General features: G+C 41.9%; 1 protein-coding gene across 1 annotated transcript; it reads right to left on the bottom strand.

Annotated features, from left to right (window-relative positions):
- Nucleotides 1-442: 442 nt before the first annotated feature.
- Nucleotides 443-24,433, bottom strand: ttll11 (tubulin tyrosine ligase-like family, member 11). Its single transcript, XM_080476349.1, has 10 exons — nt 23,452-24,433; nt 17,420-17,519; nt 15,970-16,103; nt 15,124-15,414; nt 14,737-15,021; nt 13,776-13,871; nt 13,584-13,696; nt 4,903-5,121; nt 3,899-4,005; nt 443-1,626 (listed from the first exon to the last, which is right to left on the bottom strand). The coding sequence occupies exons 1-10, from the start codon at nt 23,974-23,976 to the stop codon at nt 1,313-1,315; spliced, it is 2,184 nt and encodes a 727-aa protein (XP_080332475.1). The 5' UTR covers nt 23,977-24,433; the 3' UTR covers nt 443-1,312.
- Between the last annotated feature and the right edge of the window lie 634 nt (nt 24,434-25,067).

The following is a 25,067-nucleotide window of genomic DNA, read 5'->3' as shown; positions in this document are numbered from 1 at the left end:
TCGCCCTGCCAGTAACAGTAGCAATGATCATGTGAAAATGAAAGAAACAGAAGAGAAACACACATTTCTGCATCGCGAAGAGCAAAAGTTTTTTTTTTAATTTTTGCAGGTTATCAACACACTTGGTGTTCTCTGTAACGCCGCGGGCTCGTACGTCTACGTGACGATCGAAGGAAGGAAGTTGGTCTCACGGTAAGTAGCAGAGACTTCAAGTCCATGGGTAGTTTGACCGCAGCTGCCCCACATTTCAAGTACTTTCTATTCTTTACATGAAGGCTTAAACAAGAAACTCTAAAAACAATGACTTTTTTGGTGTGTGTGTGTGTGTGTGTGTGTGTGTGTGTGTGTGTGTGTGTGTGTGTGTGTGTGTGTGTGTGTGTGTGTGTGTGTGTGTGTGTGTGTGTGTGTGTGTTGCCAGCCAAGTCACACATCAAGAGGAGCTTCTTCCAGGAAACGCAACTCAAACCTTTATTGGCGTTGCAATACGACCTATCTAATTTGTGAATTTCTGTGCCATGCAATTGCGGCTATTAACGATGAGGCAGTCGTGTGGCAACGGAGTCGTAACGTCGTCTCCGCTGGGGGTCCGAAGCTGCGCCGAGAGAAGAAGCAACGCTGCCTTTTTGGTTGTTTTCTTTTCTTTCCCCCTTTTAAATATTGTTCACTAATGAGTTCGTGGAGCTTTCAATCACCGAATAATAAATACAGCACCGAACGTCCGCCCGCACGTACAATAAACCACACGCACGTAAAGTCGCAGTCACAACCGATTCTGTGCAAAACGTTGTCGATTAAAGAGTCGCTGTGCAAATTCAAGGGATGAAATACAGCGAGGAGACTCCCTTATATCCTCTCTGTTTTGAAGTGATGCGTGTGAATCTGCTGAAATGGAGCGTCTCATGTTATCCCTGAAAGGAGAGTTTGTGTTTCTTGGGGTTTTTTTTGGGGGGGGGGGCAAACAGCTGCACGTGCGAATCAATAAGTGTATTAAAAAAAAATAAAACTTCTTTCTGCCCGGAACCAACGGTGCAGGATGAATGTACCAACCTCTCTTATATCGTATTCCCACTTCCCTGCACCCCCCCCCCCCCCCCCCCCCCCTGCAGACATCTCCTTCAATCAGGCTGAGAAGTGTCCCTCTGTAGGACGACCAGCAGGGGTCGAGCTGTTGCCTCTGTGAGCTTCACAGCAAAAATAAAAAATAAAAAAAAAATAAAAAATGGCCACCTAATTTCTTTGCACCTGCAGGGAAAAGGAAGGGAAAAAAAAGTCCAAAGGCATGTCTGGGGGTTGGGCGACTGCTCCGCTCGCATCAGTTCTCCACGTTGGCTCTCAGCGTGCGGGGCTTTAGCCTCGCATGCGGCCGGGTGTCCTGGCTGGCCGCCCGCCGCAGGGGGGCCGGGGAGCCCAGCTGAGGGTTGGTGAGGCACAGCGTCTGAGTCTTGATGGCTCGCGGCAGCGCCCTGCTGCAGCTCACGGAGCGTCTCTCTTCGCCGCCCGACTGCGGCCCGAGCTGGGCCTCGCAGAGCTCCAGCAGCGAAACCACCTGCTCCTTCAGCGCCAGAGATTTGAACCTGCGGCCGGCCAGGTGGAAAAACGCCTCCACGAAGGCTTGTAGGCCCATTCCTGTGAAGCAAGAGGGATTAGTTGTTTTTTTTTTAAAAAAGAAGAAGCAGAAAAGAAGTGAAGAATTAGCAGCAGGTAGCTTCCTGGAGCAGCTCCAGACCAGCTGGGACTCTGGGACACTCTGGGACACTCTGGGACACTCACAGTGTCTCTGGATAAATGATATCAATGATGTCTGATTGTGGCGAGCACTCCATTTTTCTTTTTTATTTCCCCCCTTGCAACCTTCACGCAATCTCAATTTCATGCTTGTCAAAGTACTGCCACAGTTTCAAAAGTGCAGTTTATTTAAGCACTAACACCAGGAGGTTTCGTACATGAATAAAAAAGTAATTGCTTTAACAAGTAATAACTCTTACTTTTAATGGCACGCATTCCGAGTGTCCAGTAGCTCGGCTCTACCGCCACATGTGCAACTTTTCAAAAGAAAAAGTAAAACTTTGTTTGCGTCGTGAGCGTCTGTTTTCCTAACAGCGGCTCTCCAAGCTTCTGAAAATGCAACTTTTTGAAAATGGCTCCCAAGACAGAACATCGTTTTAAGCGTTGCTGCTGAGTCCATTTCATTCAACAGTGGCGTAAACGGGCTCTCGGCGTCACAGATTTCCTAGTTTCTAATCGTTAATGTCCCTTTTGTGCTTGATCATGTTTTATTTTGGAATCTGAATGAACCTTGTGTGATCAGCGCTGTGATCCATGTGACTCCCTCACTCCGGTTCATTCCTGGTAACGGTGACCTAATCTATGCAAAGCAAGACGTCGCAGCAGGACACAAAAAACAAGTGCAGTGAAGTAACAGTTGCTTCACAATACAGCTCCTCTCTGTTTCCTGCGAGGGTCGCCTGCGGAGAGTCTTTCACCGTGTTTAGGAGGTACAAAGGGGAAGCTGTGGGTCAGACGGAAAAACATCTGCCTCGGGTTTTAGCTGAGGGCTGGAAAAAATACTGAGAATTTTAGTGTTAACAGCGACACTTGAAGCACGGCAACGTCAAACAGACTCCTCGGGAAAATATTCTGTCGTCCAGTGTTTGTGTCTTTTCATCATCATAGTGATAATGTCACATGTTTAACGAACATCGACACAGAAATAATGTGTAAATGACTGAAGATGCGGGGAAATATTAAAAACGGAAATGTATTACTGGTATATATATATATATATATCTTTGCCTCCAGCTTCCACTTTAAATATTGCGCAATACAGCCTGATAAGATTGACAAATTTTAATTAATTCAACCTTATAATGTCCATGGAAGGTTGGTGGCTCATCGCCCGGCCATTAGAATTTTAAAGCGTCTCTGTTGCGTCCAGGTTACTCCAACATTCGTTCAAATGTATGATCTTTGCCTCGGAAGAGGGAACGCGTGTTCAGCAAAAAAGCCAGGTTGGACTCTGCTCTGGGCTCATTAATCCACTCCACTGTCGGTTCCTATCAAAGGGTAAAAGAGGAGCGGAGAAGCCCGATGTGAGCGTAATGTCATTTTAATTTTTAGCAGTTTCAGACTTTCGCCTGTGGGGGACGGAGGTCTGTTTGATTCAAGGTCAGAGAACAAGCGAGAAAAACAAAGAACTGAGTGGAATTCAGACCCCTGAATACCTTTCAGTGTTTTCTACCGCGACGACTCGACGGAGAGAAAACAGGAAGCGAGAATAAAAAAAAAAGAAAAAAGAAAAAGAGTCGGGTCATTTCCTGTGGAGTTTAGCGCAAAAAGGCATTTGCATGCATCTTTAATTTGTCCCATTTTTCAAACTTCCACCACAGCTCTGCCAAACAAAACCGAGGAACTATTTTTAATGCAAAGTTGCCTCTCGGTTCCCACAAATCCTCCAATGCGCACACAGATATAACAGAGCCCGACTTCAGTCTCTCTGAATACGTATGAGCTCATTGCGGATTCAGCCCGCAATCTCCTCCGCACAGGCCCTTCCATCCCGCTCCATGTGATCTCCATCCATCCGCCGCGCCTCGCAAACATCCCGGCGCAAGGTGCAACGTGTGAATAATTCATGGCGGACGGTCGCTCTCTGCTGTCACACTGTGATCTCGGCTCATTTCAATTACGGGAGCGCAGTGTCAGTGAGAGTCTGACAAAGAATGACAAGCAATTATCTCCCGCGTGCATTATTTGCTCCGCGTCTCAAGGATGCCATGGCGCTCCGTCCTTTACATGTTGTTTCTTCCTGTGTGTGTGTGTGTGTGTGTGTGTGTGTGTGTGTGTGTGTGTGTGTGTGTGTGTGTGTGTGTGTGTGTGTGTGTGTGTGTGTGTGTGTTACCTGCTTCTCGGGAGTCGGGCATCGTTCCCGACCAACGACGTGTGATGTCTATGTAGAGGATGTCCACTGAAGCCATGGTGAAGTTAGTGTTGCTCAGCTTACAGGTCCTGGAAATGAATAAAAAAAAATAAAAAATAGCGATGAAGTTTTGAAATAAATCTTTTTGGGGGGAAAATAAAGGGTCTGTTCCTATAGAAGTACAAGTTTTCTTTCTGAAAATTAAGGAGATGATACAAATTGTCCACAGTTTCTAGCTGGGTGGATAAAATATGCGTTTCTACGCCTCATGGTTTCAAATGCTGTGTTATTGGAGCTAATTTAATGAAAATAACCACATAAGTAAAAATAAACAAATAAACAATGAGGATGTACACGGCTGACGGGCAAACACACTTAAGATTCCTTCATTATGTTAATTTAACACTAATTAACAACTTTGTTAAAAATTCAAATACATTACCAGCTTCTCGCAAAAACTGTTGCAAAAGTTGTTATTGTTTAAAATTAGTCTGTTTATTCATAAAAACTGAACAAACTTGTTTTTACAGTATATAGCTGTATTATATAATTATTAGGATATCTGTGTACAAACTAAGAAATAGAAGTTCTGTACTTCTTCCCACTCCTTTTTCGAACAATGCGCGGTGTTTTGTTATGTATTGGCTCTATGTTTATTTTATACTTTTTCTATTTTGTATGTACAAATAAGTACATGGTTTTTTTATACATGTTCGAAATAAAATTCATTCATTCATTCATACAGTCACCCCGTTAATTGAAATGTACAAAAAGCCAAAAATAATTCATTTTAAATGAAAAGTTAGTTTGTGAGGAGCCGGGTCACTTTTTCACGACTAAAGTTTGATTCTTGAACTTTTTACTTTTTCGTTCAGCCGAACAGAAATGTACATTAACGTCCGTACTTGATTGACAGCAGGCTGCTGACGAGCCGCACAGTTTCCACGCGTTGAGTCGCGGATCATTACATATCTATTGACCGGTACCTGATGAAGGTCCGGAAGGCGGTGGGGCCGAGCCGCATGTTGCCCTTGACCCCGAGGAAGCGTATGAAGAGGGCGGCGATGCGCTCCACGAGCCGCAGGTGGTTGAACTGTTTGGCATACTTTGGGTAGACCTGCTTCAGACACAGCGAGGGCAGATGGTCGTCCGGACTCCGCTCCAGGGACTCTGGTTCGAGCCCGCCGGGTTTCAACTGGGAGCTTCTGCCAACGGAAACCAACAAACTGACGTTACATTCCAGAGGAGAGGCTGCATTAATTAGTCAGACTTACAGACTTGGAGTGCGTCTCAATATTTGCTTCTTTGTGTGTGGGCCGCGCTGACAGCCCCGCAGCACTCAAGTACGAGATCATAAAACCAACCCAGAGAGCTTTTGTCAGCGGCGCTCAAGACAGCACACCACCTGAGGTGAATAAGTGCACCCAGCTTTTCACTTGAAGCTGCACATTGGCAGGAGAAAAGAGGGAAATAGATGTTGTTTGAAGGATAAGAATTCTTGTCGTTCCCTGCCTCGCAGCCTCCACGCAGTCTTTTTTTTTTTGCGGTCGGCGTTTAGGTCTTTAACAAATTCCAAGCTTTACATTATTTTCGTTTTAATTGGCACCGTTTTCTTTTCGCTACTTTAAAGTCAGCCCCAAAAGGAAGGAAAGCTGATGACTCAGCATTTTGCATCAGTCAATAAAGCATGTACTTGCAGAAAAAAAAAAAAAAAAACCATGGTACATTCGATTTCAAGCGCAGGTGGTAGACAAATTACGCTTTTAAAGGTTGAATTAAAGTGCTTTAACCGAAGCAGAAATAACCGCATGAAAGCGTCCAAGTTGGTTACTTCAATGGACCAGAAGGATCATTTCTTCAGTCGATTAGATTACTACACTGGAAAGGCAGTAAAGAGTCTGGTTAAGAAGATAAGAGGAGGAGCACAGCTGGTTTTCATCTATTGTTGTATTGGTATTGTATGGTTGTATTTTCACTGCTGCTACGAAAGACTGTCAACAACCAGATACTAGACCACTTTAAAATGATTTTCTCAAAACCACAATACTCAGGGTTGCTGAGGTTTTTCATTAAAGGGAAATTTGATCCATCTTATATCTTAACAGTCTTGGAGAGTTAGACCGAGTAATCTTGTTGAGAATCAAGCTGGGCTTGTACAATACGTTATATTTCTCCAAAAATATTTGCAAGATGTAACTGAAGGTTGGAGCCATTGTTAGAATTGTAAGTTTATTTATTTACAAAGCACTTATCACAGATAAAAATCACAAAGTGCTGTACATAAAATGGGAGCAATTAAAAGAAAACATAAGAATTTCATAAAATACATAATAAAAGTGGAAAATTCATATTGTATATTTTTATCCATGCATTTTTTGGCCATATGTGCAGTTCATATGTTAAGCCACTAGGTGGAGCTGGGGTCAATGCAATGCGGAAATAAAGCTCCAGGTAATGAGGCCAGGTAGGTGAAGGGAGACCAGACTGTGGCAGAGGGTCCGATGTGAAGGTTTTTTTTCGTTATATTAGAGAATTGGAACTTAATTGGACAGACAATGATAAAAGCAGTGATTGTGAAAATATGGAAAAACAATAAATGGATGATCATATCGGTTTGCCTGGAACACGTGTAACTCTATCGTCAAACTATCCACTACTATACTATACACTGACAGCAAAGAACACCTTAGAATGAAACCTGGAATTAAACTGGGGATTTTCTTACTGCAAGGCAGGAGTACTAACAACTACGCCACCATATATATCATATATAGAACTAACGGTTACAACTTCCCTGTGGTGCCTTTAAGAATCGCAATAGTTCATTAAACTCAAGGGGGAATAGCTTGGTGTGGAACTGAATTAATAATGAGGTCAAAACTTGATAAAGAAACAAATGTACGACGAATGGAAGCTGTATTCCAGCTTCACACACAGCTTGGACAGCATCTTTTCCGAACACAGGAATCCAATCAAACGTCCAACTCCACTGAACCGCGTCACTCGCTGGCCTTCCTGATTAGTTTCAGTCGGTTCGGTTTGGCATCTGATCCTCTCAGCCTGCTGCTCCACAGATAACATCGTTCTGATCTTTCAGGCAAAGACGCCGCAAAGATTCAATGATTTTCCAATTGTTTCGACACCTGTGCCTAATTTGGCTTTTGACGGTGCGGTGAGTATAGGTTCCCGTGATCTGCATGTTAGTTCAGATTCTATTAGGAATGTATCAACACATCTATTAAGAAATATCTTTGAGTAATGTTGTATTTAACTATTTACGCTTTTGTTGCCGTATTGAAAGCATTAGACGGCACAGTGTCACAGTGGTTAGCAGTCCTGCCTCACAGCGATGAGATGCTCAGTTTACTCAACAACGTTTCAAGTGAAAACGTTTGTGTTTTCATTATAAGAAATGTTCACAGAAATGCTGCAACATTTTGAGAATAATGTCCATTTACAAGGAAATGACAAAACCGCTGAAATCGATGTAGTCATGTTGGGCCACTAGATGGTGCTAGTTTTCAGTTTCAATTTGAAAACATTGTTTTGTGTGTGCGCGCTATGGTCGCTCAATTGGCTACTCTAAAATTGCCAGTAGATAGAAGTAGTAGTAGTTTATTCGGGCAACCCAATACGACAAAAAAAAAACAAACAGAAAAAGAAACGAGACAACATCCCAACTCAATTTGTGACCGAAGGGTTAAGGCTGAAGTCGAGCTTATTTTGCCTAACCTTGTACACAATACAAGTAAAGCTTCTTCAATTAAAGCAACATAAACTGAATAATTTCTCAAAACTTATTACAGTATCTGTAATGTCGATTTTTTTGCAATTCCTGAAAACGACGATCTTGAGATGTTAGACAGCTGGACATATAAATGAAGACATCTAAAGACAAACATAACAAAACTTGGAAGCATATCAACAGATATTCTCATTTTCCTTAAAAAACAAAAAAAACACAGTTTATTCTCTAATCTCTCATTATTTGAAGCCAACAATTCATTTCATTCATTTTAACTTTGTCCTCCATCCCCCTCTGCGAGATCTCCTATTGTGCATTTCCCGGGAGATGTGCGGCATCTCATAGAAAATTTATGCGAGCTTTAACTTGTGTGTGTGTGTGTGTGTGTGTGTGTGTGTGTGTGTGTGTGTGTGTGTGTGTGTGTGTGTGTGTGTGTGTGTGTGTGTGTGTGTGTGTGTGTGTGTGTGTGTGTGTGTGTGAGTGTGTGTGTGTGTTTCTGCCCTTGGGACTGTGTGGGTGTGTTTGCGCTGTGCTTGACTGGCATCTCCCTCACTCTCAATTTAGCTCTGTTGCACCTGATAGGTCAGCACAAATTGTATCGTTATCGTTCTTATTACTACGCGCAGCCCGGTGACCTTAAATAATTCCCGACGTAACGACCTGAGGAAAAGTCTCATCAGGCAGAGAGAGAGAGCGAGAGAAAAAAGAAAAAAAAAAGAAAAACATGGCTCGGCAAAAAAAAAAAAACCTAAAGAAAACAAAAAAAAAAATGGATTTATCGAATTTTAAGCTAAAAACGATTTTCATATAGCAAACTCGAGTCCCCCCCCCACGTAGTTTTTCAACATTTTTCACATTCCGTTCCCTAGTGATGGGCAAATGAAGCTTCATGAACCACCGTCTTTGTTTTCTGAAGCCACCAGATGGCGCTGTCTGTTCAACAAATGTTTGAAAGCACCCGTCATTGCTGGTCCTTCAGCCGCCATCTTCAAACCAAGAGCGCCATCTGGCGGAGTCAGAAAGTATAGAAAGTGGTTCACGAAGCTTCATTTGGCCGTCGCTACGCTCTCCCATCCCTTGTTGGTTCCCGTAGTTGCCGTTGGACTTTTGGTTACACCTGGATCGAAGCTTGACTTTATTAAATGACAGAGAACTCGTTTACTTTTTTATTTTGAGATTGTTTATATGCATTTTAACTCTGTGGACAATCACATCAACCAAGTTGCACTTTTGACGATATATCTGATGTCTGCAGTCATTTTTAAGCGTATCAAAACTCAAACTTTTCTTTTTAAAAATCATAATTTTAAAACGTTTTTTTAGGCCAAATCGCCCAGCCCGACCGGCGAGGATGAGCGGGACGCCTCAGATCGACTCCACGCGTGCAAGTGCGAAGACGACGGCAGGACAAAGGCGTCAGGAGACGCAGTGCTGCCGACTCTCGTGAGGCGGTTTCTTTCTCCATGAATTAGTAAGCAGTGTGAATGGCACTGAGAGAGAGAGAGCGCCGCTGCTGAATGTTTAATAGAATCAATCATCCTCCGGCAGCCAGAAGGACACCACCCACATCTATTTAGACAGGACAGGCCCGGCTAAAAACGGACACGTCTTCAACAGAGGCTGACAGCCAGACAGACAGTGAAGGGAACGTCTACAAACACTGCAGCAGAGCGAGCGGGCGAGCGAGCGAGAGAGAGAGCGAGCGCGGAGGATGATGGAGTCAAAGCAGGAGGGTAAAAGGTGAAGAATGACAGGTTATTAAAAAGACACACAGAGGGCCGCTGCCAAATGTTAGTGGAGTGAACATGAGACTGACGAGGTGTAATTCTCCCCATCATTAACCTGTTTAAAAAGCTGTGGAGGTTCTCAGGACCTTCAGAAGGTCTATGAATTTGATGTGTCAACGGAAAGAAATCCAAGTGTCGACAGACCTTACGTGACTGCACAGTTCTTTTTTTCTTCTTTTTCTTAAGGTCTAAACTTTTCATATTTCACATTGTAATACAGAGCAGAAATAAAGCAATAAAAAAACTTTTCAAGTACCCTTCAGTTTCTCAGGTGTCGATTCACAAGCCCACGAGAATCGAGAGAACTGAAATGCAAGTTTTCAAGGTGTCAGAAGAGAACGGAAGGAGTCCGCGCTCTCAGAAACTATATTCACCGAGCCTCATCTGCCGTGTTTCTCTTCATGCAGATGATGCTTTTTGTAAATTGTGTCCCCTGTCCCTTATTTGCGGTCTGGGACCTTCTGAATATCAGCTTTTTGTGCTCACCCACACTCACCTCTCATAGCGGCTCATAAATCACCCCCAGAAGACATCATACACGGGATTAATGAGCAGAGCGTGTCTCGGGCTCGCAGATACCATCATACACACCTTGTTAAAATTCCACATTCATCTTTTTTAATCCCTTCTCTACAAAATGCCACTTTTTCTCCCCATTCCTCCTCTGCTTCGTATTTACATATCTTCCTTGCATGAGTCTTCTTTAAATAGCAGCACTTTTCTTTCTCTCTTTATACTGCTTTAACTTCTTATGAGCCTGCTCGGTTCACACCTTAATTTCACCTCATCTCAACAGCTGAAATTCACACACCGGTGGATTCAGCCCAAAACTCTCGCGTTCTGAATAACTGCGTCTCATCCGTCCCACTGCAAGACCAGCTGTCGGCGCACACGGCACAGGTCTACTTATTTACTACTGGGCCATCTGTGCAGTAAACAGATTACTTGACCTCCATGTAACAATGTGGCAACATTGCGTTTGTGCTTTAAAAAAAATACTCGTTAATAATCCAGCTGAAATTTAAAAAAAAAAAAGAAAAAAGTAAACTGTTCAGTCTAATAAAATACTGACTAAAATTTGCTGAGTTTGGCTTAAATTGTGTCTTGTAGTTGAAAGCTATCGTGGCTACAGCCTAGATGTTTAAATGTTGTTATACTCTGAATTGGTGGTGTTGTATTTGGTGCTATATAAATAAAGTTGAATTGAATTGATTTGTGTGGATTTTTGCACGTTCCACCTGTGCAGGCTCGGCTTTCTCCGGATCCCATGGTTTGACATCCCACTTTTGACATCCTAGTTTTTCTTTTCAGGTCCAGTAAAGTTATCGCCTCGGTTGCCACGGTAACATAACAGCTAAATCAAAAGAAATCCAACCCTCATTTTTCTTGTTTATTTCAACCGGTGAGGTTTACCTTTTCTAACGTCGTCGTAAAAAAAATCTCATCTTACACTTCAAATAATCGTGTTGTGGTTGATTATCTTCAGACAAAGTCAAATGTCTCGGATGGTTTTTTCCCTTATCCAAGTGGCTTCATCAGCTCCGGCTTTTTTCCTCGACTAGGCTGCCTAGTTTTTCTATTTCTTTTCCCGTCTGGATGGGACATCACTCACTAGCCACTCTATCGCAGATATAAAACAGTGGATCAGTATACACAGAAGACATTTGGAATTTGACAAGATGGTGTTCTGATAATAACCTCGAAAGTAATACCAAAAAAACCTGAGAAATGACTTCAGATTAGACTGGAGTCCCCTCGGTGTCCACATTTCAGCCGAGCTCACCTTGTCATCCGTCAGTTGAAAAAGGGCTACGGCGCTTCCTCATTAAGCGGACGCAAGCTCTGGGTTTGGGATAGAGACGCCTCCTGACCCACTGCTGCACTGTGCAGTTCTCCGGCGGTAAGGCCGAGAACATGGGGGGAGGGCAGAGCGCGGAATTAACAGACCGCCGCCTCCCCTCAGCAACATTCACACTTCCCGTGAGCAGAGGAAGGTCGGCTGTATCTTAAGGACGCCACCCAGACTGGACATCACCAGCCCTCTGGAAGGGGATACAGACTCATCAAAAATTTAACAGACAGACAGACAAAAACACAGCTCCTACGTCGAAGGAGCCACATTCGTCTGCAACGTCTGTATACGTAGTATTCTAGTCATTTGCGTCTGTCCAACTTGGTGGGCGACTATAAGGCTTGTAGGAAAACACTCCCCTATTTCCTTCGTGGCATCAGCCACAACCTTGGTGGTGGCCAGCCCAACGTCTAGGCATACTGTGTATTACTGATAACATTTACTGTGATTATTGTAGACCTGTATATTTGTATATGTAACTACTGTGACAGGCAATAAAGACGGCTTCATAATGAAATATATATATATATTGTGTTTTTGTGTCAAATATACTTAATAATCCTTTCAAATGTGTCAAATATACTTTGAAATCCTTCAGATCAATAATGTTGAAAAAATTAGTCATGGACGAGATGTCCAGGGTTGAAGTTTTATGGACACGTTGTCCTGCAATCCTCTGGAACAAGCTCCCCCTTGATATGCTCACCAAGTCAGAACTCTAAACCTTTCTGTCGAAAAGCACTTTAGTCACCCTCCAGGCTGTTGAAAGGGAAATACAAAGAAATTAACTGATTGATTGTTGCTAAAAAAAAACCCTCAGAAATACTTATTTTATTCTATTATTCTACTTTAAGAGTCATTTGTGGTTGACATTAGCCACAGATTGTATTCAAAGCTGAGGCTTAACCTTCTGGTGAATGTCTTATAAATACTCATTTAATTTTCCTTTAATTGATTTCTGCACTGTTTGGACCTGAGTGAATAATGACTGCATGTTTTTTTTTAAGTATTGCACTGGCTGATTTGGGTTATGATGACATTTTTTCAAGCATATCCAATCTAATGGTTAATTTAATAAGCATTAGCAATAGCTAGTTGGGACATAATTGGCCTACTTCCCTCCTCGACTACAAGATTTGCACATTGCTTGTACTGCAGACGGCACATTTTTTTCTGCCTCCGCAGCCTGACTTGAACTCTAAATCTCTGTTTTTAATTCAGATCACAACAGAAGCACGGTTGCGGTCCACTTGAGCGTGTATACAAACGGCCCACGATGTTATTTTCGCTGCTAAATTGTCCAGGATTATTATCAGCCGACGATCATTAATTTTGCAGTCCCGCATGTGTATCATATGACAATAATCTTTCACGAATGCACGAGAAGTTTTAAAAAAAGTGTAATTAAAATCCAGCTTAGCTGTCTGTACATTGACTACTCTGTTAAAACTTCAGAGAAGGCAAGTATACCCTGCGGCTTAACGCAAAGATTATGAGGGAAATTAGATGAAAGGATTAGAAGTCTTCATAAACGAGCACGTAGGAAGTGAGAGTCAAAAGGAAAAAGGACTGAAAATATGTAGACATGCTCTCCCCAGATAGGCAAAGTAAAGTGCTTCAGCTATATTTAACAGCATTAAAAAACAACAAAGGCAGAGGAACAAATATTAAATGTATTATTCGATGGGGGGGGGGGATTATCCCAATATGTTACTGGCCACAAAAATAGTTAAGTGGGTATAATGCAGCAGAAAGTGTCCCTCTCACTTGAAGAAAGCAGATCAAATATCTTAATGGAGAGAATAATCCATGGCGGGGGCGAGAAGAGGGAGGGGAAGGAAATTGAGAAAAGGCAAGAGATGGAAATGGTGAAAGAACAGAAATCATAAATCCTCTTGTCACAAAAGAAAACAGATTGAGAATAAAAAAGGAGAAGGGGGGGGGGGGGGGGGGGTGAGGAAAGAAAACACCAACCCTCACAGAGGAGGAGATTTATTGTGAGGCACCATGCGGGGGCCAGAGAGCCCGGGAGAGACTGAGCCACCAGACTAGTACAGTAATGTGTGAATTTCCACCGCGGCTCAGCTGAATTTAATTTTTTCCATTTAACAAGCTTAGAGAGAGCTGTTGAGTGGCGCAGAGCCGGGCTCCGGGGAGGGCAAAGTGAGATATCATGTCCTTAGAAGTGGACATGCAGACAAAGGGTGGAGGAGCCGAGGACTGAGGCTTTAAACCACAAACATGCACATTCGTATGAGTGTGTGTGTGTGTGTGTGTATTTACATCTTGGGTTTCACGAGGCCTGGATCCATAAGGCGGAGAGTGTCCCTTATCACACCCACTTTCACCCCTTCATCCACAGGACTGGGGACATACTCGAAAACTCCCGGCGCCACCTGACAACAAGCAAGAAAGTTATTCCAACGAAGCGACTGGCATCACTGTGATAATAGTGAAGTTGAAGTTAAGCCTTACCTCCTGCTCATGCTCTATTCTCATGCTGGGACTGGAGTTGACCTCCAATAACACTGGCTTCAGGTTCTTCATCAGCAGGATGTCAAAACCTAAAATCTGAGCCACATTTTTCATTGTAAGATGAAACTTTAAAAAACTTGCTTTTGTACAGATTTGAAGTCACAAAAATATTCTTGAGCACCGTCGTTGAATATTCTAGAACCTTCCATTCTGCATGTTTAAAATTGGTTCAAATATGGATCAATTTTGCACCGTAAAGTTTTGTTTTTGAAAAGCGTTATCCTGAAACAGTGTTGAAGTTCAGCTGCTGCAGGTTTAGACTGGTGGAATGATCTATTCCTCTTTTATCAAACTCCCAAATCCAAAATGAACAGATGTTTCCTACACAAGCTCATTTACTCATTTACTTTATTTCCTCAAACATTGCTCCAAATTAAAACTATATATATATTTATTAATAGGTATGTGGTATTGTAGAACTGAACATAAGTGAAGGTTTACAGGCAGATAAATGTGCTCTCAGATGGATTGAGCGTGTATGCAGTGATAAGTCTTTTGTGCACATTGGCAGATTGCACCTTGACATCGTAGTCCAGGTTACGGCGACTCTTCTGCAGCTTCACCAGCTGAAGTTAAGCTATAAGACAACTCTCATTGACTGGCTATGAGATCCTCACACACCTCAAGACAATTAGACAGATATCTGCATGCAGATCGTTGCACTTTTTGGAGTTTTGTTTGCATTTTGGATGCCTTCACTGGAGGGATTCTCTTGTGTTTCATGTGACTTTTTTTTTTTTTGGTTACTTTTATGGATAAACTAACTAGCGGAGCGGAAATGTATAGTCTTGAGGGACATTTAGGTATTCGAATTTGATCTCATCTTTTGATTTGCTCTCATATTTTAACATAGATTCCTAAATCACTATGTTGTTTCCGGGCCTTGGTATCGTACACCCACCTGGAAGCAGGTGGGTCCCGGTTTGCCAGGCGGTATGTCGGCCTGATAGTACACTCTCAGTTCAGGCACCACGGCGATGACGGTCTTGATGACGAGAGCGATGATGTCTGACCACACCCTCTTGATGTCGACACCTTTCGATGTCAACCTGAAGAGGACGCTGGAGAGCGTGCGCTTGCTGCCCGTGCTCTGGCTGTCGGAGTGCACAAAGTTGCCGCTGTGGACGTTGAGGGAGTAGTTTGTCAGATGCATGAAGACGTGGCTCAAATTCTTCTGGCTTGGCTCCTGAACAATCACAATGGAAATTAAGCTCATGAGAAAAAACATCAATGGAGTGTGGGAGCTTCAAAGTAAATCTATGAGCATCATCAGCAGTGTCCTGGTTACCTGGTAGGGCTCCGTGCAAAAACGTGTTAAGCCTTCTTTGGCAATGTAGATCTCCAGTGGCTCCAGGGACTTTATCAGCACGTAGAGGCGGATATCAAATTTAAGCTTGTCGATGAGTAACGGCTTTTGGATGTACTCCTGGACTACAGCCTGTTTGGCATGTGAACCCGCCATGAGCTTTAGGTCGCTGGGGTCACGGATGAGGTAGATACCATCCCCCTGAGAGCCCCCGTCCGGCTTGACGATGAAGGTGGGATTGACGGTGGCATCTTTCTCCTTCACCATGCGGATCTGCAAAAGAGTGTTGAGTTTTTAAAAAAGAAACAATCCGTGAAGGTAACACAAAGTCAACCACATTAACTGAGTGGACTAAGATCTAGAATTTTAAAGGGATTTTGAAGCGTGATGATGCATAAATTTGTCATTGACAATAGTCTTTATTGTTGTCTTTGCACGTCTTCAGTGAAAATCGTCAGTTTAACACAATAAGGTACAAAGAAAGTTACATCCAATTTGTTTTGGTTGAAAATATTATGTAATGAAAATGTTCAAAAGAAGCCATGTGAACAATAATGGCGAAGAGAAGTTGAGTATGTCAACGGTGATATTTGAGCGCCCTCTGCTGGTCAAAACATGGAGCTGCTGTCATTTCCTTCCAATGTGAAAAAGAACATTTTCATTATGAAAAGTTTTATTGCACGTTTTCTAAGCCCAAGTGAATAAATCTGAATATTCCATCCATCTCTACCATTTTTAATTGTTCTCGTTTTGTGCACAGAGAGATAAATCAATCTCTTCGTGTGCTTGTTTTCACTTACAAATATTCACAACTACCACAAAATATACCTGTGAGGAAAACTGCTGGTACTCCTGAGGCAGGATCCAGGAGCGGGGATAGAAATCGTACTCTTCTGGGAAAAGCTCCTGCATAGTCCGCACCGCTCGACTCATGTTAATCTTCCTCAGCATTTCAAGCATACCTGCAAAAAAATTGAAAAGATAAAAGTTTTAAAAATGGAGACTAATGAACTTGGAAACTCTTTTTGTGCTGTTCAGCAATTTTTTTTAGCAAATCTAGAAAAGACAGCACAATGGGATTTTTATGACGATAAAGCAACAAAACATAATCCAGCACTACTTTGTCATATGAGCTCTTTATAAACATTTTCAACCGAAAGGAAACAAGGTGGAGAAGATGCGATAGGAAAACAACAACATAGAGTGGTGTGCACACCTAACTAGTGTCTTTGCACTGTGAAGAAACAGCTTGAGAAAATAAAAACAGACACAGAGGACAGGCGATCGACTCTCAGACTTGCCCCATGTCGGAGCTCAAACGAGGATCTTCTTATTGTGAGGCACAGATGTTAACCATCACATTCCCGTGCAATTTGCATTAAATACAGTCAAGAAAAGTAGTTTAAAATTCCCTCTTTTTATCTTTCCTGTGAAACTGTGTCATATATATATATATATATATATATATATAAAATGCTGGAATGAGCACATTCTCTGTCTACTTGAACCACAGCTCAGTTCTTGCCACAAAGTAACCCCCACCTTTAAATAAACTACACTGTCGCACTTACAATTCAGTTTACTGTTGTACACAAGTATAACGTAACCCCGGCACACAGTGTGGCATGTGATCTTATGAGACTGCTACACTGGAAGAGTCTGAAGGAGCCTTTGTTTGTGGATTTTTGTTTTCATGTTTGGATATAAATATGAGGCCAAATACGGAGACAAGAAGGTCCAACTGTCCATCGCAGACAGAAAAGTAGCCGAGTACACGGCCTTTATTTCAAAACTATCATTCTATGTCTGCCTCTTAAAGAGGCAAGGCGCAAAGAATGGGCGGCAGGCACACACGAAATCTCTAATGAAGTTTTCTAGTTCCATGTTGTTCCAGTCAAGAGTTTGACAAGCATAAGGAAAATTTACTATTAGACTGATTGATTTGGTTAAATTCTACGGCTTTAGAACTGTACAAGTGACTGGACACTATATAATAACTGCTTAGATCAAGTGAGTCAAACACATTTTAGTTCACAGTAAAATACTGTCATAATAACATTCAAATGCATTTTTTTTTTTTAAGGGTTTTCTTAGTTGTGGTGCAGAATATATACGTGATTAAATTGTCTATACTGTCACATAACTAAACCATTACTATCACTAAGTACTGCAATCTCGACAAGCCATGAGAAGAGTACGTATGATAAATCCCGTCTACAGGAAGAAGACGGTGAAGGGGCCGTTGGGAGATGAGCGGAGAGGCGGGCAGCAAAAATACCTGGGAACTTGTTGACCTGCCCTGAGACGATATTCTCGTTGTCGTGGAAGGAAACCCCGTGCCAGTAGATATCGCAGGCTGCTCGTCTCCCTAAAGGAAACTAAAAAAAAAAAAAAAAAAGGAAAGAAAAGAGGAGGAACAGTGAAAGTGGAGAACAATTAATAACATACTTAAGAGGGGTTTTTTTTGTTTTGTTTTTTCCTAATCGTGCATTCGCAGGTGAGAGAGAAGGTTTAATCTGTTAGTGTGCACTAGTAGAGTGTGTGTGTGTGTGTGTGTGTGTGTGTGTGTGTGTGTGTGTGTGTGTGTGTGTGTGTGTGTGTGTGTGTGTGTGTGTGTGTGTGTGTCCTTCTGCTGATCCCAGCATGCAGGGATAATCTTCCCTAAAGATGGCGTGTTGTGTGTTGTGATGAGCCGGGAAAGACGAGCAGAAGTGATACTATAAAAGGATTTAGCGCGAGAGGAAATCCTCCTGGCACAAGGCACGGCTTTTGTCCTCTTCACCTCTATAGGCCCCGTTTCACACGCTCCGGAGCGCCCAACAACAGCTGGCGACTGTTTCAGAGTGAAGCCCAAAGGGGGGGAAAAACATGAATGCTGGTAAACCTGGTGAAACCAAACACCAACATGAACCAGTTTAAAAAGATTTTCAAATCAGACATGATTAGTAAGTATAAGAAAGAAGAGCAACAATGTTACAGAGGACAGCAATAATATATAATATGTTTATACTTAGTAAACATAATAAAAGGTATATATTGTGACAGAGAATATTGTTGATTTAAATATTGCCACACTATATTTAGTATTTAAGATGTAATTGATTAAATTCAAATTGTATATTATTATAATTACTATCGTGTAAACATTCATGTGTATGTATGTATATATGTTTGATGCGCATGTATAAACTGTATATATAAAACTTGTGTATAGTATATATTGAATGGGTATTGTAACAATAGTATTATTAGTTTAACGGGGTTTAAGGGGGAGGTGTGAACAAGCCTCTGCTTCGACCTTTCAGCTGATTAGTTGGACAATTGAATGTTTGTTTGTTCTGTTTTGTTTTCTGAAGACTGCCGAAATAAATACAAATTTAACATCAATGGATGTTTCAACTCCGACAAGTTGAAAAGAATGCAATATTTGAATAATAGGCAATGAAGAAATGTTATATATCTGTATTGAAGGACGAGTTCAATATACGGTGCAAGTTTTAAAGTTATAAGAGGCTAATATGTGGAAATTAGTGAGGTTTCTATCTCGGTGCATGTGTCCATAATCAGATTTGTGTGCGAGTAATGAGATTTCGTGATTGTAATTAGATTAGTGCAGACACCAATCTGTGTGTGCAACGTATTTGTTTGTAATGGAATGTGTGCGGTAGAGTTGTGCTCGCAGCGATCTGTGCGTATAAACATTGAAAAAAATTTAAAATAGATACCCGTACAATTGGAGTATGCAAAAGTCTCTTTCAGACAAAAATATTCCATCAGTAAACACACAGATCTACATTCACACATATCAGTGTGCCCACATATATTTCATCACATCATTCCAAATACATCTAATTTCACACAAACAGATCGAAAAAAGAAAGAGCATTCCGCAACTCTATTTTCCCCATTCAGACGCTCTAACATGCACCTCCGGGTTGTTTAACATTTCAAACTCAAATTTGAGTCATATATGGTCATTTTTAATCTGTTCCAACAAAAATGACATATAATTGAAAACTCTCATTCACTAAACTAATTAAATGAAAATAAAAAAAATGCCTGAAAAGGAAACTTGATTTAACAAGATATTGGGTTTAGATGACTTATTTCTATTATTTGTACAATTTAAGTTTATACATTAATATGGTAATAGTACATTGTCTTAATAGTAGGCAAATAACCTAAATTACCTAATGTCACACGCCTATTTAGTTGCCATCTGTTTACTATGTAAACAGTATATTATATATAAAAGAAATATTTTTTTAATTGTTATTTTTGTTTGTTTTTATTGTGTCTAGTTTACATAACTTTTCTATTCCATTTTACTTGTATTTTATTGTATTTCATTATATTGTCTGGAACAGAATTTTGTACCAGGACATGTATGGAATGTGTACAATAAAAATCATTGAGTGAACTTGTTGAATAAAGTCAAGAATAGTTCTTCAACGCTCCTAGTTTGTTTCATCTCGGTCACCAAATCCTAAATCTCAAACAAACAGCTTGCTGCTCCGCACATCGCACGCTCGATCAGTCATTAAAATGGAATCTCCCCACATCAGCACGGAACTGGAAAGGTTTGAATCGCGGACTTGACCTCTTCAGGGGGCGGGACTCTGCGTTGGGAAGTCGGCGGCGCCACGTCACTGACCTAAATGGCTCTCGGCCAAGTTACAAAAAAGACCCCCCCCCCCCCCCCAGCAGCGACGCATCTCATTAATGTGTTAGCGTAAGACCGTGTGAAACGGGGAAAGACCTGCTATACATAGCTGCCTTGCTGCATCAGGGAAGGACGTCCAATTTCTTAGAGATGCCATTTTCCATGTTTTTTTGTTGTTGTTTTTTTTTTGGGGGGGGGGGGGGGGGGTTGCCTTCAGCTGTGAGGAGTTTCAAAATCCAATTCGAAATGCCACCTGAGTCTATAAGAGGATCCTTATCAAAATACCTGGCTGATGATTAACTCTACGCTTATTAGTCTAATTTTCTGAAGCTGTCACTCAGACCCTCAAGCTGCCCTTCTCTCTGGCTCAAAGAGGACTACGGGCCGATTGGATTAGAACGGCTTAAGGCTAATCATTTCCCACTGTCAAACAGAATGCCATATGCTGAGAGTCATTGGACAGATGTCTCTCGAGGCTTCCACAGATGTAGAAATGTAGTAGTTCATCCATCTATTGAATGGAAAATGGGAAAAATAACAATATATATATATATATATGACTTTGTTTTGAAGAAGAAAAAAAAATCTACATTTAATAAACATCATTTTACATGACTTATACAGAAGAGCAGTGGTGGCCTAGAGGTTAGTGATGTGGGAGTTTGCAGGTTCGAATCCCACAGGTGATGTTTCACCACAGTGAGTCCCCAGGATGAGCCAACTTGGACCATAGTAATTTTCCCAAGAGGTTTAATAAAGTCTGATTAGTTATTGGTTTTTCCCCTACGAACCGGGTCAGACCACTTTCACCCAGCAGGCCGATCTTTCCAACTCGCTCACGCCCACCCCATCACAAATCAAATGTTCCACAATCTATACTCATTTTATAATTGACCTGGATGAAACACCAGGGAGCTTTGCTCCACTTGTCTGTCAGAAGATGCTGACAAGTACTTTCAGAGCGATGCCACAACTACAGCGCTCTGGACTTTGTTGGGGGGGGCGTACGGTGCGGACTAACGTGTGGTAATGCATCGGCCTTCAGGCTATTGTTGGTGATACCAGACCTGAAAGGGCTTGAATGTCCCTGCTTGGACGCTGGTGAAAAGTGGAGTCTTTATCCCGTCTCATCCAATTGCCTTTCTTTACCCCTCATGTATTATGAATGCCGCATGAATAATGGCTGATGGCAGGGATTAATAGCATCACATTGAAAATGACCTGATAGTGTTTATGGCTCGGAGAAAGAAAAACTGGATCAATTAGCTCTCTTATAAATGTTTGAAAGTTGTTAGTTTTCTTCTTTTAGAAGTACCTGTCATTCAACCTATCTGAATTAGGAGAGGTGAAATAGTAATGATGTTGCTAAGTTATATATATATAAAATCACTAACTGAATGGGTAATATAGAATGAGAACTGTAACTACAACTTTTTTAACTAAAGTTTGTTTGTGAAGTGAAATATATAACAAGTAATGAGAAAGTTACAAATCAAACCATTACTTCAGCAGTTTAAATAGTAATGTAACCTCAATGTGGGCTTGTTTCAGTACATTATGCAGGTTGGATGCAAAGTAACACAAATGCACATAAACTCTAAAGCCGTAACTAACAATTCCTTCCCTCTATCAGTCATTTTTGAATCAATTTCAACCATGTGTGGCGTTTGAATTTCACAAAATGGTACAAATATGATTAAATTGCTGAACCAGCCGTCCTTAACTAAACATAATCAGTTCAGATCAATGGGGGAATAAATTAAAATAAAATATATAAGCAAATGTAAAATTAGTTTAGAATAGAATAGAATGCCTTTTATTGTCACTTGTACTAGGTACAGCGAGATTAAAAACAACTCCAGTGACAGTGCAGCAGTTAAAAAGAGCAGAATATAGTGTGAGGAGGAGGGTGGGGGGTGTAGGGGGTAAGGTGCACGGTCCAGACCTGTGAACTGTACACAGTGTATTTACAGGAAATAAATAAAAAACTATAAAAAATTATTAAAATTATATTGCACATTATGGGGTAATCTGTAAAGTCAGTGCATACGAGAGTTCACAGTGGTTATGGCTTTGGGGAAAAACTGTTTTTGAATCGGTTTGTTTATGATCTCATGACCCTGTAGCGCCTTCCCGAGCAGCAGCAGGTCAAACAGGTCAGAGCCAGTGTGGGAGCTGTCCTTGATAATGTTCGTAGCTCTGCTACCCAGAGAAAATAATTAACCAGACTTAGTTAACTCTTTCAGGATCACTCAATAACAAATTTCAACCCTGAGCACTTTGAGTGTATTTCAAGAGTCAATTCTAACCCAATACTTTAAAAAGAAGAAAAAAAAACTACAAAAGTTGAACTTTATTGTGATTATGTGTTATTCATTTATAATATATTCAATAGAAACCCTACAGAAATTACATATTTTGGTACAGTAAGTAGGATCAAGATTTGCTTCTTTGCTTTTGAAAAGCAAAACACATCAGTGTTTAAGTAAGTTATGGGAAGTTTAAAGCAAAAGTGTCCTGCTGTGTTGTTATTCACACAAACTCCAAAAATCTCCCACCTAACAGCACCTCATTTAATGTGTCGCCCAACTTTGTTCTGATGTGTTCTAAGTTTTGAAGTAACAAGAAGAAATGAAGAAGTCATCAAATATACTTGTCAAATTAAGGGTCAAGATAAAGATTTCTACAGTAAACAGTCGCATAATGTAAATCAGTCATTTCAAATGGACAAACAGTTGTACCATCTTAAAATCCTTAAGAAATCAACTTCCCAAGATCTTAATATATGCATAACATACATGGACAATGTGCAGTATTTCTCTTTAATGGACAGGTACAGGGTACATTCGGATTTCTTCATCTGTTCTCTTTCGTCTAATATTGTTAAAACCAACAAACCTCAGACAATCCAACATTACAACATCCAGCGTTTGCAATTATTGCATTGTGAGTCACATTTTTCAAAGCTGGAATGGTGAAGAAACTATATGGGTTTTCTTCCAAATGCATGGTTGTAGGTTTGATCCCCCCCCCCCCATCATCAGTGTCCTTGAGCAAAGCAAGTAACCCCAAGAAACAAATGGCCCTTGAATGGCAGCCATTGTGCTAATGGGTTAAAGTGATGAACAGTGTGGGGCAGCTTGTTATTATCATTACGAAACTGATTTAATAGCTCATTGCTATATTGTTCAAGTGCTGCAGTGCTAAAAATGCTCCTGTCTATTAACCACTACTACCAAAATAACAAAACTCTACAGGATGTTGTATAATTTTATCCACAATTGGGTGAAATAAATACCATTGCGTGATTTTATGTTGCTTCAATGTCTAAAAACTGAAGATAATCTGAGCAGATGATCACTTTAAACACCATCTGACAGATCTTGGAGGGTCGTGTCTCTCTTAAAGTGACCATTCGGTCAAACAAGAAGCCATGGAAGATTACTGGTGTTTGGATCTGAGTGGATGCAAATAACCACAGACGTGAGTCAATGGCACTCAGCTGGAAAACACAAATAAACATTCGTGCCACATGCATAAGCTGGTTGAAGACTGATTTCAGATGGCCAGCGGTCCTTTCTGGATTGGGACAAGGGATTAAAAAAGAAACCCAGAAAAACAAATGAAATAAGTGAATTGTTGCACACCTCTTTCCACTTCAGCTGCTTGATGCTTATTTTCAGGGCCTCCAGCGAAGTTTTGGCTTTCGAAGTGTCCACGGTCACAGGTCTCCTCTTCTTTGCCACTTTGCATGCGTCCTCACCGTGACTTCCCGGGGGGTTTCTGGGCGCTTGGACGGTCACGTAGTTCCCGTTAGGCTCCGCTTTGCCCTGCAGGACCTTCTCGGTTCCCTTGACGTGAAGGGCCCGCTCGTAGCCCAGCTTGTTCAAGTTTTTCTCGGCGTGAGCCGCGGCCACGGACCCGTGCGGTGACAGATCGGGGATGTGTCTGTCGCAGGGGGTCTTGTCATTTCTCCCCGGCTTGCCTCGACCTCTCCCTCTGTGTTTACCGGCGACCGGGGTGCCGGAGGGGTCCGGCGAGAGAGAAGCAGAGGGGGAAGACAGCGGCACCTGCCCTTCTGGATCCGCACCCTGCTTCTCCGCGTCCTCCTCGCCGAGGGATTTCATCTGCTCGAGTTGAACCGTGACTTGACCACAGCGGTCGCCCATCATGTGAAACGACGCCGCCGGGCAGGGCACGGCCGCACCACGGGCTGCAATAATCCGGCGAAGCTAGCGTTATCCACAAGCGGCGAGGCACGCATTGCTGGAGCGAGTAGGACGATTTGTTTTTCCTTTATCTTTTAAAGAGTCGAAGCCATTTGTGCGCTTTTAAACGAGCCACTCCGGGAGGCTGTAACGGGGCTTTTAGCCGCCGGCTCCGAAGCGGCACTTGTAGCCGACACTGCTAACGGCTACCTGATGATGAGAGCTCAACCCCGCCTGTCAAACTTCACTTAGCTGCAGTTTCCCTTCAAACTCAAGGCAGACGTGTCCTCTCTGGTACCGTTATCTAGTTAGCGTGGCGGTGACCGGGTTTAAAGTCGCTGCTTACGGTCCGGTGCCCCGCCTGTGTGAGTGTGAAGCGGCAGAAGGCAGAACCTGCCCATCGTCCAGCCTCCATCTGTTTTTTTTTTTCAACACAGCTGATGATGCGTTTGAAGTTCCTCGTAAATTTCCCTCCTCCACGCCGAGTGTGGGCTGTAGGGCAGCTTGTTTGAATATTGAATAACTGTAGCTTCCGCAACAATACCAACCAAACCTGTACCCATCAATATGTACTTTACCGTGAAGTAAAAGAAGATAATGTTAGACAGTACTGCTAATTCATTTGACTTGCATATCGTCACATTTGATTCCTGTAAATTCCCCACTGTCCATGAAGGTAACTTGTGACGCCATGCATCTGTGGCATTATGTCCGTTTTTTGTGAAGAAAACTTTATTTAGGCAATTAAAAAAAACAATGTTTACAGAGTGTATATTTCTAACGTATTACATGAGAGGGGAACCACTTCACGAGGCATAGTGGTTTGCACTTTCTCCTCATGGTGAGAGGGCCTCGGTTTAAGTTCAGATTGTGTTTGGGAGAATTCTCTCTGTTGAATTGTACTTATTTTCCTCAAATGGCCCAAAAACATGCCTTTTGGTGATTGTCTGCTCATTGGGGTGAATGTCAGTTTGTGTGTCTCTGTTTTGACCCTTGATGGACTTGTGACTCATTGAATAGAGGGGGAAATAAGATGAATCAATTGATTTAAAATA

This window comes from Lipophrys pholis (assembly GCF_963383615.2).
Source record: "Lipophrys pholis genome assembly, chromosome: 12".
Taxonomy (NCBI): Eukaryota; Metazoa; Chordata; class Actinopteri; order Blenniiformes; family Blenniidae; genus Lipophrys; species Lipophrys pholis.
Note: the sequence above shows the minus strand (reverse complement) of the source record. Positions and strands in the feature narration are given on the sequence as shown.

Bases quoted from the DNA above. Each gene is read 5' to 3' on its own strand.
- ttll11 (XM_080476349.1), bottom strand. From the start codon at position 23,976: ATGATGGGCGACCGCTGTGGTCAAGTCACGGTTCAACTCGAGCAGATG. The intron at 16,104-17,419 runs GTATTTTTGCTG...ATTTTTTTGCAG, and splicing joins GCAGGTCAACAAGTTCCCAG to GTATGCTTGAAATGCTGAGG. The intron at 15,415-15,969 runs GTATATTTTGTG...ACTCTTTTGCAG, and splicing joins ACCAGCAGTTTTCCTCACAG to ATCCGCATGGTGAAGGAGAA.